This window comes from Choristoneura fumiferana, chromosome Z (genome assembly GCF_025370935.1).
Source record: "Choristoneura fumiferana chromosome Z, NRCan_CFum_1, whole genome shotgun sequence".
Lineage (NCBI taxonomy): Eukaryota > Metazoa > Arthropoda > Insecta > Lepidoptera > Tortricidae > Choristoneura > Choristoneura fumiferana.
In genome coordinates, this window is record NC_133472.1 from 5,895,216 (window position 1) to 5,911,779 (window position 16,564).

General features: G+C 39.1%; 1 protein-coding gene across 1 annotated transcript in view; it reads right to left on the bottom strand.

Moving 5' to 3' along the window:
- Nucleotides 1-13,472: 13,472 nt before the first annotated feature.
- LOC141438095 (chymotrypsin-2-like) overlaps nt 13,473-16,564 on the bottom strand; it is a 28,982-nt gene continuing 25,890 nt past the window's right edge. The window contains exon 6 of the mRNA XM_074101765.1: nt 13,473-13,623. Within this exon, the coding sequence (XP_073957866.1) occupies nt 13,480-13,623 (144 nt within the window). The 3' untranslated portion in view covers nt 13,473-13,479. The remainder of the gene's footprint in view (nt 13,624-16,564) is intronic.

The window sequence follows — 16,564 nt, forward strand, 5'->3', positions numbered from 1 at the left end:
TGTGCTATTATGTCAGACATTGGTGATTGTGATGGGTGTTGTTTGTGCTTGGCAAAAGTACTAAGCAGCCCGATGGGAATCTAGTTGTTACCTGCACCACTGTTGCTTTGTGAACCGGCCAATCACCTCGCCGCATAAAGAAGACAGACATTGACGCGTCAACGGCAGTAAAGTACGCAGACGGTTTATACCTTAAACAGATGTCAGCGCCATTATTTTCCACATTAAGAGTTTAGTGCAATACTCATGGGAAGATTCTTAAAAATACTTTATAGTGCTAGCGATTTTTAACCTCTTACGCAAAAATTGTTCGTTTCAGTTTTACTTTTATTTTATTCACGTATGTATAGGTAAGTGGTTTATTTAGTATATTTGTGTATCGTTCCGTGAGTTACAGACGGTTCTGGCAGAAAATCAGCGCTTATTTAATCGTATGGCATACATTTAAAATAGGAAATAGGCTTAATACACATAAATTACAAACATACATAGCGCTGCAGGCGTCTGACGCTTCAGCATAATGCTGAGTCAGCGACCGTTTCACTTTGGCGGGGACACACAAAATTGTGTATTATGTATTTAGTTACTATTTTCATGTGTGTTTTTCTATATATTTTTTGGTTTATTTGTGTAAATTTTTCTGTTTGAATGAATGTCGTCTTTCTTTCTTTTCTTTCTTACATATTTATTCAGCTTATCTTGGTTTAAGCGAGTGAAGACGCGAATAAAGGCGTTTTTTAAGCAGCCTATTATAGTGTCCCACTGCTGGGCAAAGGCCTTCCCTTGACCTCCATCCCACTCGGACGCTATGTTAGGCCTTTCTTTTGAGTACCTAAGTGTCTGAAAATCCTACTAGGTAATCTATTATGAATGAGAAAGTTTGTGAGTATGTGTGCGTGTTGAGTTCTGCCTTTTCGCATTTTTATTTTGCCAACTGTTTCATTACCCAACTCTATTTTTATTCCCGAAACCCAAAATTTTTCTCAGTGTATTTTCTTATGCTTTTATAGGACACAGTAGGTTAGTTTAGTTTAATGAAAGTTCCGAAAAACATTGTTTTATAGAAAATCGTGAGTTGGGAAATGAAATAGTTTAGCAAATGAAACAGTTGGGAAACGTGAGTTGGAAAAGCCAGAGAACCGTGAGTGTATGTCTGTTACTCCTTCATGCTAAAGCGGCTGGACGCATTTGGCTGAAGTTTTGTACGGAAATCTGAAGTTTAAGCTACTTTTTATTCCGATATTCCCACGGGATCGGGATAAAAAATCAAAATGTCAAACGCTAGGCTTAAAGTCATAAAATTTGGCACTGTTTTTGTGTGCTACATTTATGAAGTCCATGATGTAAATTTCGGGAATTCTCGTAGTAATTTAGTTAAATCCCGGTATTTCCATTAAGAGCGTTTACTTACCTGCTGAGCTGGCACCGTTGCATTTTTGTTAGTTTTTCTCGATTATTCTATAAAAATTTCATGAAAATTAAAAATGTGGTCTGATAGAACACTTCTTAATAAGGATATATTATATTTATAAGTTAATGTGTCTACTGCAATAATTATTCGTTATAGACTTTTATTTTCTTTAAAAACCGTTAATAAACATTAATTCGTTTTTAAAGAATAATTATTGGAGTAGTAGACACATTAACTTATACATAAAGAAGTGTTCTATCAGACCGCATTTTTAATTTTCATTCAATTTTTATGGAATAATCGAGAAAATGCAACGTCGCCAGCTCAGCAGGTAAGTACGCTCTTAAACCTCTTTACAGCCCCAGTCATCTAGTCGTGACAGCAAATGGACCTCACACGCCACGATCATCTATACAATAAATGACCAACATTCAACTCGAAATTAATCCTTCTGCAATGGAATGAAAAATCAAGTGGCTTTAAACGTAAATATATATTCATTGTATTTATAAATAAGAGAACAAATATTATAGTAAACTAACACAGTATATACATCATAACTAAACTGAAAAAATAGCAACTAAAAATTTAACACATTAAGTTGGTTTGTCGCTGGTTTTTCTGTGGCGTAGAGCACGTCACTTCGCTTGTTATATGGCGGTGAAGAGGTTAACTGTTGGATATGCTTTACGCGTGCGAACCCGCGAGGAAACACTAGTTAATAAATAAAGGCTAGTATGATAATATCTTTCTTATTGGTGCTGAGGCTTTGAGCTTACATATGTATACATAAACATTTGGTCTCCAGGAATAACCGCAACTGCTATATAAAAGGTGAATGACTCCTTTACGGCAATGTTCCCCAGAATTCCCTCTAAGATATTGCCACTATGTTGTTATTGCATGTATCTACCCGTGTAGTAATGTATATTACACATAGTTAATACAGGAATGACTGGAGAAATAAAAATTCAATTACATTCTTATATTTTATGACCTCCGATACCAAACGGGGGTGTTATACTCAAATGTTTGCGTCTAAATGGACGCCAATGTCTGTCTGTGGCATCGTAGCTCTCAAACGGATGGACCGATTTCGAAGCAGTTTTTTTATGTGAAAGGGAGTTTTCTAGCGCTGGTTCTAAGCTATTGAAAAAATCGGTTCAGCCGTTTTTGAGATATCGATGTTCCAAATGACAATGTCAATGGAGTTTCAACTTTTCTATGTTGGTATTTTTATGAAAACTAAAGACAATAAATAAATAAATAATAAATATCATGGGACACGTCACACCAATTGACCTAGTCCCAAACTAAGCAAAGCTTGTACTATGGATACTAGGCAACGGATAAACATACTTATATAGATAAATACATACTTAAATACATATTGAACATCCAAAACCCGAGAACAAACAGCAGGTGGTAGGACCGGATTGCTACCACCATCTTGCTCGCTAATCCTACCGTGAAGCAGCAGTGCTTGCACTGTTGTGTTTCGGCGTGGAGAGTAAGACAGCCGGTGAAATTACTGGCACTTGAGGTATCCCATCTTAGACCTATAGGTTGGCAACGCATCTGCAATACCCCTTGTTTTGCAGATGTCTATGGGCGGTGGTGATCTCTTACCATCAGGAGACCCACTTGCACGTTTGCCATCCAGTCGAATAAGAGAAAAAAAAAAGAAACATTCATATTATTCATACAAATTCCCGCAACATTCCCGGAGCGTTACAACTTAGGGATCTTTAAAAAACGAGCCTATCAATTCCTAAAAGGGTCGGCAACGCACCTGTGATTCCCCTCGTGTTGCGGGTGTCCATGGGCGACGGTGATCGCTCTCCATCAGGTGACCCGTCTGCTCGTTTGCCCCCTCGTTTTATAAAAAAAAAAAATCTGCCCCGGCTGGGAATCGAACCCGGAACATTTCGCCGTTATATTTTTTAATAGTGACAACGACACAACTCAAAATTCTAGGACATTACATTTAAAAATGTCATTATCGTTAATTATTCAATCAAAGTTAAATTTTAACGCCCTTTTTATTTTGGATTATGATGATGATGATGATGACGATCCGACCGATTTCGGCCATGGCGACCACCTCGACTCCTAGTTAGTTATTTGGCGCTCATGCGCTCTAAGATGGCTTATAGCTTTTGGATTATATGTCACTAACAAACTAGAGCAGCGGTTTGCTAAATCTAGCGCGACCAAAGTTCGTCTGACTTGTCCATCCGTTGTTTGAATAAACGTGGGCTGGTAATGATGAATGATGTTTGACCGAGCGGTCCTCTCTCTCTCGAATGTTCACCCTCCAAAGCTACACTTACGTGCCGCGGGCTGTAACATCATCATCACCATCAGCCGGAAGACGTCCACTGCTGAACAAAGACCTGTAACACGTATACGAGCAGGTAGTGCTAAACACTGTATTATACAAGGTGAGCCCTGTAACAAGAGCAAAAAAATAAATCACAACTTCCCTTCCCTTTTTTTTCCTTCCCTTTCCTTTTTGAAAATAACTTGTAAGAAATGATTTTTATTAGGTATAGTTAAATTGGACAAGCAATGTATTGCGAAATCCGTCATTTTATTACGTGACAGGCGATGTCATTTAGGTTATTGGATGCCGTACATTGAAAATACCATTTTATTTGTTTGGAATAAACTACTTAATTTTTGTAAGTTGCAGAACTAAAGTACTTAGTTCCATTTGAGTAGCAGAACCTGTGTTTTAATTTTTTGCTCCTGTTAAAAAGCCCACCAGGTATTAGTTATTTGGTCAACGTACAGTTTATATTTAATTTACACACACACACACAAACATCACGCCTGTTTTCCCAAATGGGGTAGGCAGAGCACACGAAACGTTACCGCTTCGGAGCCACTTATTACTTATTTTATTTACATTGGTTAATAGACGAGTAACAAGGGAACAATACCCATGCTATTGCTAAACCAATTCGGATTGTAATTTGATTTTTGGTGTGCAGCAGATCCCGGATCTATTTCTCGTAAATATGCAAATGAGGGGGTGGGATGGTGCGATTACACGCGGCGGTTTCACGTTATAGTTTCCTTTGTCATTTATTGAATGTCTGATGGATAGACAACTCGGGTAGGGTCCCTAGGTGTTTTTGCAAGAAATAAAGTATTTTGAGGCCAGACAAATAAAACAAAGTTTTCTCTAAACTTGGCAAGTTGAGACAAGTGTACTCTACATATGTAGAGTTGTATTGTATTGTATGTAGGCTTGTATATACAAGCCTCGTTGGATTCTTGTAGGGCTAACAAAAATACCTTATTTTTTTACAAACTGATGATCTTAAATTATGTATATGTTCTTATTAGATACGCTGCCAAGTTTAGGTTTAAAAAAATTAAACAGTATTTCATTTGATGGCAATTTAAAGACATATTTTTTGGAGATATTTTCTCGTCTTTTTGGTCATGACAACATTACTTTACATTTTTCAGAAATATTTCTTTATCATAGAATTGCATCATGAACTGGTCCACAGCGAGCTCGAAAGTTTCGGATTTACTTTATATTTTTTACCTTTTTCGACAATAAATTCACTTGATTTCATTCTAATATTTTTTTATCAGTACGCTTGCTTAACAAAATCTAAGATTTTTCATTAATAGATAAAATAGACTTTACCTCTGATACCTGACGCAAAAAGCCCCGAGATGTGCGGGTTCAAAGTTCAAACCAGTCTGGCGATAACAAAATCTTTTTCACTTTTAAACATCTTACTAAAATATTTCAAAATGGTTGTTTAAGCGCTTTTTAAAAGTGGCATCATTTCTCTAATGAAAAATGATGGATGAGATTGGATGAGATTTTCTGGCGAAAAATCTTGGAGTTTGAAGGGTATCGTTTGGTCTTGTTCAACCACTCGACGAAATTTTGGTCGAAAAATCAAGTATCGGCCATATATAAATCTGACCGGAGAGCGAATCCGGGACGTCAAGCACACAAAGCACATGATCGTCAGCTTTAGATGGTGATATTTACTTCGTATAGGCAACAAGGTTTACCAAGTCTTTGTTCACGAAATTTCCAAACAATGACCTCTCGTATTTGAATGGCTTACGCAGAACTTTGCCTCAAAACTCTGATTGTTTGATTTGACCACAAATCCGAGGTCTCAAAGAAAACATATAAGCACTTTAACAAAACCCTTTGCTGAACCTTCTAGTAAACAAGGAGTTTAGGCTCGATTTTCTAGTGACGGCCAAACAGTATAATCAAGTTTCAAAGTCAGGCAGCACAGATGTATACTTTAAGGGTTTAGGTAATTAACTAAATGTAAACAAAACAAGGTCAATTGGTGTCTTGTATATTGAATCTAAACATTTACACTTCTGTATTGAAATAGATACATTAGTTTAGTTTGTATTACAACGATAAGTAATCTGACAGCTGAAGTTTGGTTACATTTAGTTAATACGGTATTTGACTATTTTGTATATGTTTTATAAATTAAAACTACACAATGCCTGTTATAGAATAGAAAAACATTTTTTAAGCTACCTTTACAAATAACAATGTTATAAAGGTTTAAAATTCAAGATTAGACAGAGAAATACATACTGGCATGTGACGTCACACGCCAGTACCGCCATACTTGCTGCATAGAGAAAAGCGTTTGAGAAAGAGACAGGTATATAGATTTTTCAAAAAATCACTATAACTCCAATTTTCAACCGATTTAGATTTTCTCTTCGCTAAACACTACCTATCTGTTTATCGAAAATACAAACTGAAAAGATGCACAGAAAAACCGGAAAAATAAGACCAGCGCTGGGAATCGAACCCAGGTCCTCGGCATTCTGTGCCGTGTTCTATACCGCTACACCACCGCTGGACAACGATACAGACACGAATTTCTCCTATTCACCTCATATCTCAGCTTGTGCTGTTTCTTATTTAACCACTTAAGCAGCGACACTAGCGACATCTATGCCGTAGCCCTCATCGAGAAACTTTTCGGCACTCCATCGGAACTAACCGCTCACCCGGACAAGTGATATCGTTATTAAGCAATCAAATTAAGATTGGTTATTTGGAATCTTTTTGTATTTTTTATTTCAATTCCAAATTTTTTGTTACTTTTACGGTTATCCCGTAAAAAAACCTATATCGAAAATACAAACTGAAATATAGATGCACAGCAAAACCAGAAAAATAAGACCAGCGCTAGGAATCGAACCCAGGTCCTCGGCATTCCGTGCCGTGTGCTATACCGCTACACCACCGCTGAACAACAATACAGACACGAATTTTTTGGTTTTCTGGAGTCAGGACGTCCATCATTGTGGTAAAATTTTAACTGACGCCAGAATGCTTAATGAAATGAAAGCTTAATTTTCATCAGTCCGGACCTAGTCCGGACCATCAGTTGGTCAGTCCGTAAAAGTAACACGATAATTCTGTCGTCAATCTGATTACATTGATGGGCTGAACTCAGTGAACGGCAAAACCCATTTATAAGGATAACCGGTATAAACGGTTCCAGGTTCAATCACTCCCCGAAGACGCGTGATTTTGTCAAAATTAGACATTAATGACGTTGTAATAAGAACCACGGCACGCGTCATTGTGAATGACTCTACGTATATTATGTATTGATACTGTTAACACTTTGAAAAGGTTATTTTACTAGCATGGTTAACCTATTGAAACTGTCAAAACATAAAAGGTAAACTGAACTGACGCCACCCAGCCGATACCTAATACCGCGACGTGCAGTTGGTCCCTTACGCATAGCTCGGTTATGCGGGCCCCCGATCCGGTGGCTTCCGAAGATAAAATACAAAGCCCGGAAACTATAGTGAACCGTACCTTTATTTGTTTAGGTTTCGTGAAATGTTTTCCGATTTTACCAGAACATTCAGCGTTAGAACTAAACAGCCACGAGTTTCAAAGTCAAAGTCGAGATATCATTATTCAATTTAATCTATAACAAGCACTTATGAATGTCAAAAAATCTATCACCGGTTCGGAAAAACCTTTGTTGAGAATAATCCGGCAAGAAACTTAACGAGGTATATATTTTTTTAAACAGATTTACAATATTATTATATTATTATGATATCTATACATCACAAGTATTTAACACAACTTTATTTTTAACTATAAAATTATATGTTCAATACAGTTATGTCTGGTGGAAGAGATCGCCCTGAATCGATTATTTATTTACTGTCAAGGCATGTTTTATTAACTACCATTGCTGAAACCATGACCATTGTTTATTAATGAGCAGGTGGATTTGGTTTCATCTCCCTTGCTACGGCTTGGATCTGGTTTCAGCAATGGTAGTTAATAAAACATGCCTTGACAGTAAATAAATAAAAATCAAGGTAGTTTTGAAGGACGGTTAAAAAATTTATTAATAATTTGTGGGTAGTTTTGTTTTGTTTCATAAAACGTATGTGGGTACTTGGGGAGTTACAGTGACAAGTTAAAACGGTGGTTGTGGTTCGTTAGTCTAACAACTGGTAGCATGGTGTACGGTTGTGTCACTCTGAAGATGAGCTCTGTTTGAGTTCGAAACGCGTCAGTGTAGTGTGGTGGTGGTGATAGATGGGTTTGTGTTCTTACAGTGTGGAGGTGGAGGAACTGCATGAACACGCATATTTTGCATAAGCTTAGCTATCGTAAGGTCGCGGGTGAGCAAGGAAATTATTTTAGTTCATTGATATGGACCTCCGCAAAGTAACGCCTGATTCAATAAATATTACTGCAATTTTCTGCCGTCAGAGTGCAGCACTAGCATAAAACCATAAGCAGTTTTTTGAGTATCTTTAATGCCATAATATTTATTTCAATTCAATTTTTGGAAATACAGCTCTCTACTCGTACGTATTATCTCTATTTCTATCTCTGGCGTTGATAATTGTAGGGACAAAAGCACAGCACGTCGACCAAAATGGATTTTTTTTCTCGTTTTTTAGGGTTCCGTAGTCAACTAGGAACCCTTATAGTTTCGCCATGTCTGTCCGCGGGTAAGCTCAGAGACCGTTCGTACCAGAACGCTGTAATTTGGCATGAATAATAGGTACATATCAGCCACGCCAACAAAGTGGTAAGATAAATATAATATAACGTTTTAAACTTTCGTGATTCTCACTCATAGACCCCACACTTCAGTCTACTCGTGACCACGGGAACTGTAACGTTGCCGAAACGTCGAGGTAAATATTACTTGTGTAATAATAGCGTGATAAGTCCCGTTTATGGTATTTTGACTAAGATAAATATAAGTATAATTTTTTTTATACGGTAGGTACCTCCCCTACGCCATATACCTACACGTAAAGTGGGGATAATACTTTTTCACTTCCACCCTATGTTGTGGGTTATCGTTGGAATGAGTAGGGGTTTTGAAAACCATTTTTTGGTAAAGCGATTTTTTTCAGAGATATTCACTTCGAAAGTTCAAAAAAATGTGTCCCCCTCTAACTTTTGAACCTCACGTCTAAAAAATATGAAAAAAAATCACGGAAGAACACTTTATAGGAAAATTATTTTCAACTTAATCAGTTGAATAGTTTGCAAGTTTTTGTAAAAAATGATTTCTAAGGCAAAGTTAAGGCAAGGTTAACTTAAGGGAACTACGGAACCCTACACTGAGCAAGGCCCGACATGCTATTGACCGTGTTTCTATATTATGACAGGGAGGAAAACGAGCATGCGCGAGTCATCTGTTGAGAAATGACTACCACCGCACATGAGTATCAACAACTTAAGAAGAGCCATTGGTCTATTGCCGGCCTAAGTACCTAAGCCCTTTTCTTGAAAGTCCCGATGTCATTGTCGTAGCACGTTTCCTTACACGTATTTGTCCAGGTTTCTACGACCTTTTCCAAAGCCTTGACATGTTCTCAAATCCCTCCGAAGTTGAAGAGTCCTCAAGACATTAATATATTACGAAGTTCGAGCACTTCGAAGTATAGGGGCCAGCTACTTATACTTACTACTTACGCTTATATTATTTTATACGAGAGTGAGGGAGACGGTACGATACGAACTTCGATTTTTGAATTTTGTAGTAGCCCCCCTGGTAGAGTGCCCGGATTTGGTCCCACTTCAACGTATTTCCTCGTCCGTCGCTGAACGAAACGGAAATCAATATTGTAAGGGTTGTAATTAACGCAGCTTCTTTAAATTATATGTTTCGGCACAATAAAACAAATAAATAAATATTACGGGACAATTCACACCAATTGACCTAGTCCCAAAGTAAGCTTAGCAAAGCTTGTGTTATGGGTACTAAGCAACGGATAAATATAATCATATAGATAGATACATACTTAAATACATAGTAAACACCCAAGACCCGAGAACAAACATTCGTATTTTTCATACAAATATCTGCCCCGACACGGGAATCGAACCCGGGACCTCAAGCTTCGTAGTCAGGTTCTCTAACCACTAGGCCATCTGGTCGTCAATATTATTTTTAAATAGCTATATTCCAATGAATAATACACAAATCAAATATAGGTTCGTATGACCGCTCGCATCGGCGTATAGCGTGCAACTGTCAGATTGACAGTTTGCTTGATGTACGTCTTGTACATATTCCCAACCAGGGAAAAAACAAAAAATAAACAAAACAAAACGCAAAAAAAAGTACTGAACTTAATTAATAATCTATTGGTAGTACACATATTTTATGAATACTTGTTCTAATGATAAACCCTTTAGGTGTCCTGATGGGAAGTGCTCTTACTTTGCCATCTGCCCCCGGAAAAACTTCTACAACGCGATCCTTAGGCATGTAATAGGCACATTTATGAAACCAGCTAGCCTTTACTGCTCTAACCTTGAACTGCTAGCCCAGGGTACCTCTGTTGCATGTGACTAACAGTTAGGTACCACCTATTTTTTTTTACTAGCTTGTAATGTGTCCCACTGCAGGGCAAAAGCCTTCCCTTTCTTATTCCACTCTCGTCTCTACTCCTGGCCAGCTCCTGCCACCACTTTGCTCTTGTTACCACCGTTAAAAAATAAAAATGTTAATTATTGATACACTCATTTTAACTGCAAAAATATTTACCTTATCTTCATTATTTCATTAATATACTGTATCTATCTAGTATCTGAGTAAAATGCCTGTGATAAGCGCATAGATCACAGGCAGGCAAAAACTTTTTAACTAACTAATAAAGATAATAAAATAAAATAATAATAAAAATACTAATAAAATAAATTAACCCGTCAAGCGTCCCGGAGCGTCTAGCGAAGTTTGTCCGCATCTGCGAGAGTCACTCTCACTGAATTTTTTTTTTGGTCACCGACAGGTGGCGTTACACACGGTGTGTGCCTAGGACGCTGGAAGTTTAAAAACTATAGTAACATGTTTGTAATCACATGCAAGTTTTAAAATAAAATGAGCCTTTTTTTATCCAGGGCTTTTAAAACTTGTCAGTTTTGTCGTGGGCGGCCATGGTTTCAGTGTAAACGAGGAATTATTAAAGCATCCTAATTTTATTTACTTCTGTTGGCCAGCTTGCGTTGTGGTCGGTCAACAAGATGCCCGCAGTAAAAAACCTGTACGTAATCTTTCACAATCTCAGTAATATTATAAATTTGTTTGTTTGTTACCTAATCAAGTCAAAACCGCTGAACCGATTTAGATGAAATTCGGTATACAGATAGTTTGAGTCTCGAGAAAGGACATAGGATAGTTTTCATCCCGCCCGGAGAATTGCATAGTTCCCGCGGGATAACGATAAACGACTTCTACGCGGGCGGGAGTCGGGCAACAGGCTAGTAAATACTATAATTGTGAATTATCCTTCGATAGAAAAATAGCAGACGCTTAGGGTCGTTAGTGTATTGTCGTCCAGAGGCGTTACAACAGGGTTTGAGGACGTAAACACTGCAAGTTAAAGTACTTAGAGGTTTGGTTTGGAAAGAAGGTTTGCTCCGGGTTCGGGGTATATTTTCGTACCCGTCGCGATGGAAATGGTATGCTGCTGGGGAGCGGATGCGAAGCGTTTGTTCAGGATGTGGACCATCGCCTGAGGAAACACTACGACGAACGACTAACCAACGTGAAAACGCCGCGTGCGTTATGAGCGCTTTTGCTTTTTGACTAAACTGTTATTTTTGTAATAATTGTTTTGATTTAATGAAATTAAAAAACATTAAGAAAAAATTAAGTAATATTTTTTTAAGGATTTCGTATTTTGTACGGAATCTTCCAAGTTTAGGTATATTTTATACCTTAGGCTGCTATTTATTCTTAAACTACTAATAATTCTCAAGAAAACTTAACCGTTATAGTTTTCCTTGTAAGTTTGATATACTTACTAGCATCCTAAATTTTTTCAAATTTTTCCACCCACCGGTTTAGATTTTAGAGGGGGGACGCTCGGTTTTAATGAAAATTTGCACTTTAAAGTTAAATATTTTGCAAACAAATCACTGAATCGAAAAATAATTTTAGCAACTCTGTAATGGTTTTAAAAGACCTATCCAACGATACCCCACACTATAGGGTTGGATGAGAAAAAAAACCCACTTTACGTCTATGGGAGGTACTGTAAAAATTTTTTTTTTGTAATTTTTCATCGTACTATTATGTCGGCATAGTTTACATATATATTCGTGTAAAATTACAGTTTTCTAGCATTGATAGTCCTTGAGCAAAGCCGCGGACGGACAGATAGACGGACAGACATGGCGAAACTATAAGGGTTCCGTTTTTGCCATTTTGGCTACGAGTACGAAACCCTAGAAAGCTGTTGGGAGTAATCCGAGTAACTTCAGGAGACCCACTTGCTCGTTTGCCATCCAATCGAAAAAAAAAACTTCCTTTTTAAATCGAGTTTAGCTCGACATGTCCACATGGCTTTACAGAATGATGTTGTTACTTGTTAGTGTTATGTGCTACCCTACATTTGACAGTTTTAACAAAAATAACGATGAAACGTGGGTAGTTGTGCGCTGGTATTAGTTTCGTCGGGAAGTACCTAAGTTGCGCGAGCAGAGCAGTGGCGCGCAGTGCGCGTGTTGCAGCAGCCGCCGAGTCGCGTTTCTCCAAGAAGAAGGCCTATGATTAGCTGGAAACATGTCAAGCTAAACTCGATTTAAGGCGTGAGTTTACCGGATTTGCTTCATTAAATATTTCTTTTGTGAAAACAATTGAGTATTTATAAATTAATTATGTTATCGCATTTATATACCTACTACTACTAGCTTTTGCCCGCGGCTTCGCCCGCGTGGAATTCGGTTATCGCGCTTTTCCCTCGGGAACTGTGCATTTTTGGCATCTCTGGCCCATAAACTATCTCTATGCCAAAAACGTGATTTTTGAAAGTCGGACCAACATACAAACATACACACATTCGCATTTATAATATTAGTATGGATGTGTAATTTATTTCTTATGAAAGCTTGCTTACTTATCTATACTATGACATAAAGTTTAGCCTCGATAAATTAGATAAACATAACTTTAAGCCTTTAGGTCACGGTGGCCGGTAAATAATTTACTTTGAAATTTAACACGGATGGTTAAAAGTTATGTAATGTAATTCTAATATAACACATTTATATGAAAATCTGAAAAACCACAGGCATAGATAATTACGTCTAGTCCATACTTACAAAATTTTATCTATTTCTGTTGCCTAGTTTTCAAATTAGAGTGGGATTACGTTTCTATGGAGAATGGAACGAAGAGACTTCTCTTAAGTCCTGACTGAGTGGAAACGACAAGAGACTCAGTCAGGTTGAGGTCTGATAGGAGAAAACCTACCCGGGATGTGCTGGTATCGGTTGAAATAGTGGGGTCGCCCACGAGTGGTGTTCTGTGGGGGACGACGTCGTTCAATCAATCGTTCAATGTTCTTGGAATTGAAGTGAAATAAAGCAAGAATATTTTATATACATATCGTTTAATAGGAATATAGGTACTTATACATCCAGAGTACGATGTAAGGCAGCTTTTCCATTCCACCAGAAATATGCGATACATTGCGAGGAATGTGCATTGTCATGAACCGATCGAAACGCTCCCCTACTCGTCCTATGTGGTGCACTATTCCGAGATTCTTTCAAGGATCCAGTCGCGATAGGCGTAGACGCGGGTGTAAACGTCTGGGTAGCCTCGTGCGCAGGGCATGCCCCAAGAGACGACGCCGACGACGGAGCTGCCCTCTACCAACGGGCCGCCGCTGTCTCCCTGGTAAAAAAAGAGGTTAATATGAGTCCGAGTACTGGGGGTGCCGGCTCTAGAATGTTGGATCCCCTTTCTCCTATCCCTACCATGGGCGCCATAGAAACCGGCTGACAGACCCCTCTTTCCCACTGGGCACACTGGGTACGTCCCGGGCCCCGCGATGGAATGGGGCCCCCTAGTCCCTACTCTATTACCAAGCGATACCACCGCCCATAGACATCTAGAACACCAGGGGGATTGCAGATGCGTTGCAAACCTAGAGGCCTAAGATGGGATACCTCAAGTGCCAGTAATTTCACTTGCTGTCTTACTCTCCACGCCAAAACACAACAGAGCAAGCACTGTTGCTTCACGGCAGGATTAGCGAGCAAGATGGTGGTAGCAATCCGGGCGGACCTTGCACAAGGTCCTAACACCTGCAAACCACGGCTTACCGAATGCAGCATGTTGTGCCCAGGGCCTCTAATAGGTGAAAGACGGCCCTAACGGCTGAGGGATAATACCAGAAGATGGGCAGCAACATCAATTTGGCTACCTTAAATCCTGCGCTTCCCAACCCGCTTGCCAAGCGTTGCGAGTATTGGCAATCACCCCCTAATCATGATGATTATCTATGGATGGGGGAGGCCTATGTCCAACAGTGGACGTCCTACGGCTGATCTGGTGATGATGATGCTAAGCTCGAGTAATGACGCATACCACCAACTTTTGATTTAAAACACCGTTCCCTGTCCCAGTGCGTGTGTGAGAAAAATTTAGGTACGACGAGCGTAGCGAAGAGTGGTTAGTATGAATTGTGACCACAACGCACGAGTCGAGCGAGCGAATCGTGCGTGCCGCGGCAGCGGCCGGCGAAGTGCCAGAACCGATATGGCGGCGTTTCAGGATATTCCTAGGAATTTCATGATCTGCTTAAACTGGCCAAATCATGAAATGGCGGCGTTTCTTGATACTAGGAATTTCATGATCTGCCTTAACGTCACTAGGCACATCGTTAAACGGTGAGTTTTGACCGATATGGAGGATGTCCCTTAGCCAATTCATTAAAAATGCCGCCATTTAATGAAATGACTAGGAAATGTGCCGACATACATATAGGCTGGGCAATATATAATATTTTTCACTTCTATTTTTAAACGCAGAATCGAAAATAGCATGAATATACCTGCGTAATCGTTAATTTTTTCTTCTATTCCGAGTTTTTTTTGGGGTTGATTTGCCCAAGGGCTAAAGACGCCTTTGTTTTTGTTTACTAGTTTATAGTTTTTTCTGAGGTTTTTTCTCTATTTCCCGAGATCGATATCAAGCCTGTACAAGTGAAGCATTATGCCGATGGTTATTAGTAAGTTATGCAAGCTAAGTTCTGCTAACAGGATAACTTGAAATTGTGCTTCGCTACGCCCAAGTCTACGACGTAGCGGTAGCTCTAGCGTAGGATCCCGTGACAAGAAACTGCACCTAGATAGGTGTACCCTTTGTGTAAGTTTTCGGTTACAAAATACGTCTCGATCGCGTTCGCGTTAAAATCTCAATTTGTATGGAAACACGAACATCGCAAACGTTCCATCGCGAACGATTTTAACGCGAACGCGATCGCGACGTATTTTGTAACCGAAAACTTACACTAAGGGCACTGTTCTCAGATCGAAATGTAACTTTTTTACATAAGAGGGGAAACAAGCATGCGGGTCACCTGAAGGGAAGTAATTACTTTGAAAGATTGATGGGCTCGTTTTTTAAAGATCCCTAAGTTGTGGCGCTCCGCGAATGCGGTTCCATTTGGTTCCGGGAATGCGGTTGCCAGGAGACTAGTTCCATTTAGTCGTGGGTTTGAAAAAGTTCTGCTTAAAGCTGACGGTGCTAGATTGCCAATCATCAGAGTGTTTTCACATTATCCGATCCGATATCGGTATCGGACGACGATAGACGACATCCGATAGCCGATACCATGTGGTGCTTTCACATATTTACGACAAAACCGTTCCGATACGACTCAAAATGGCCGCCACGCATCGGGCTCTGCGCACACAGAGACAATTTAGATACACACATAGCACACATACAAACTTTATCGTCCGACAGCCCACGGGAGTCCGATGGTGCCGTGAACGTATCGGTTCGGCTCCGTTATCCGATATCAGGTCGGACAATGTGAAAGACAGGTACATATTTCATACATTTTACTTGCCCCGATATCGTATCCCCGATAATGTGAAAACGCTCTCAAGGTGGTGGGGATGGAATGATTGATGGCGAAATACGGTAGTGAAACCTAGCTGCGGGCAACAATCCAAACAGTTCATCTGAGCACTCCCCATAGAAGCGGTACAAAATGTTCGATCACCGATTGGGGCTGATATTTGTATGAGTTTTGGATGTTTTATACGTATTTAAGTATGTATTTATCTATTTAAGTACTATGTTTATCCGTTGCTTAGTACCCATAACACAAGCGTTGCTTACTTTGGGACTAGGGCAGTTGGCATCAAGTTTCCCGTGATCACATTTACACATCACATCATTCATCATTTTGAGTCACATTTTGATCAAACGAATAGCTGCTGAATTATGGTAGGACCCTGTCCTATGATTAGACCTTAACCTTGCTTGTATTCTTGGAAGCAACTGAAGCTCTATTCTTGGAGATATTCGTATTTATTGCAAAGCATTTATAATGATTCATCGAACGCTGTTCAACGCCCACTTCTACTTAGTTATCTCTTGAGCTATTTTAAACGATACTTCCACGTGTTGTATAGTACAAGAGCCTTGACACTTACTATTCCTTGTTTTTTTAATATTTGAAAAATATTTATTTTTTCTATCGAATATGAGGAAATAAATATCTACCTCACACACAGATAGACAGACGGACAATAGCATCTGTCTGGAGAAAGATTTATCCTGTAGTATAAAGGATGTTTTAAAATTCATTCGGGGTCGA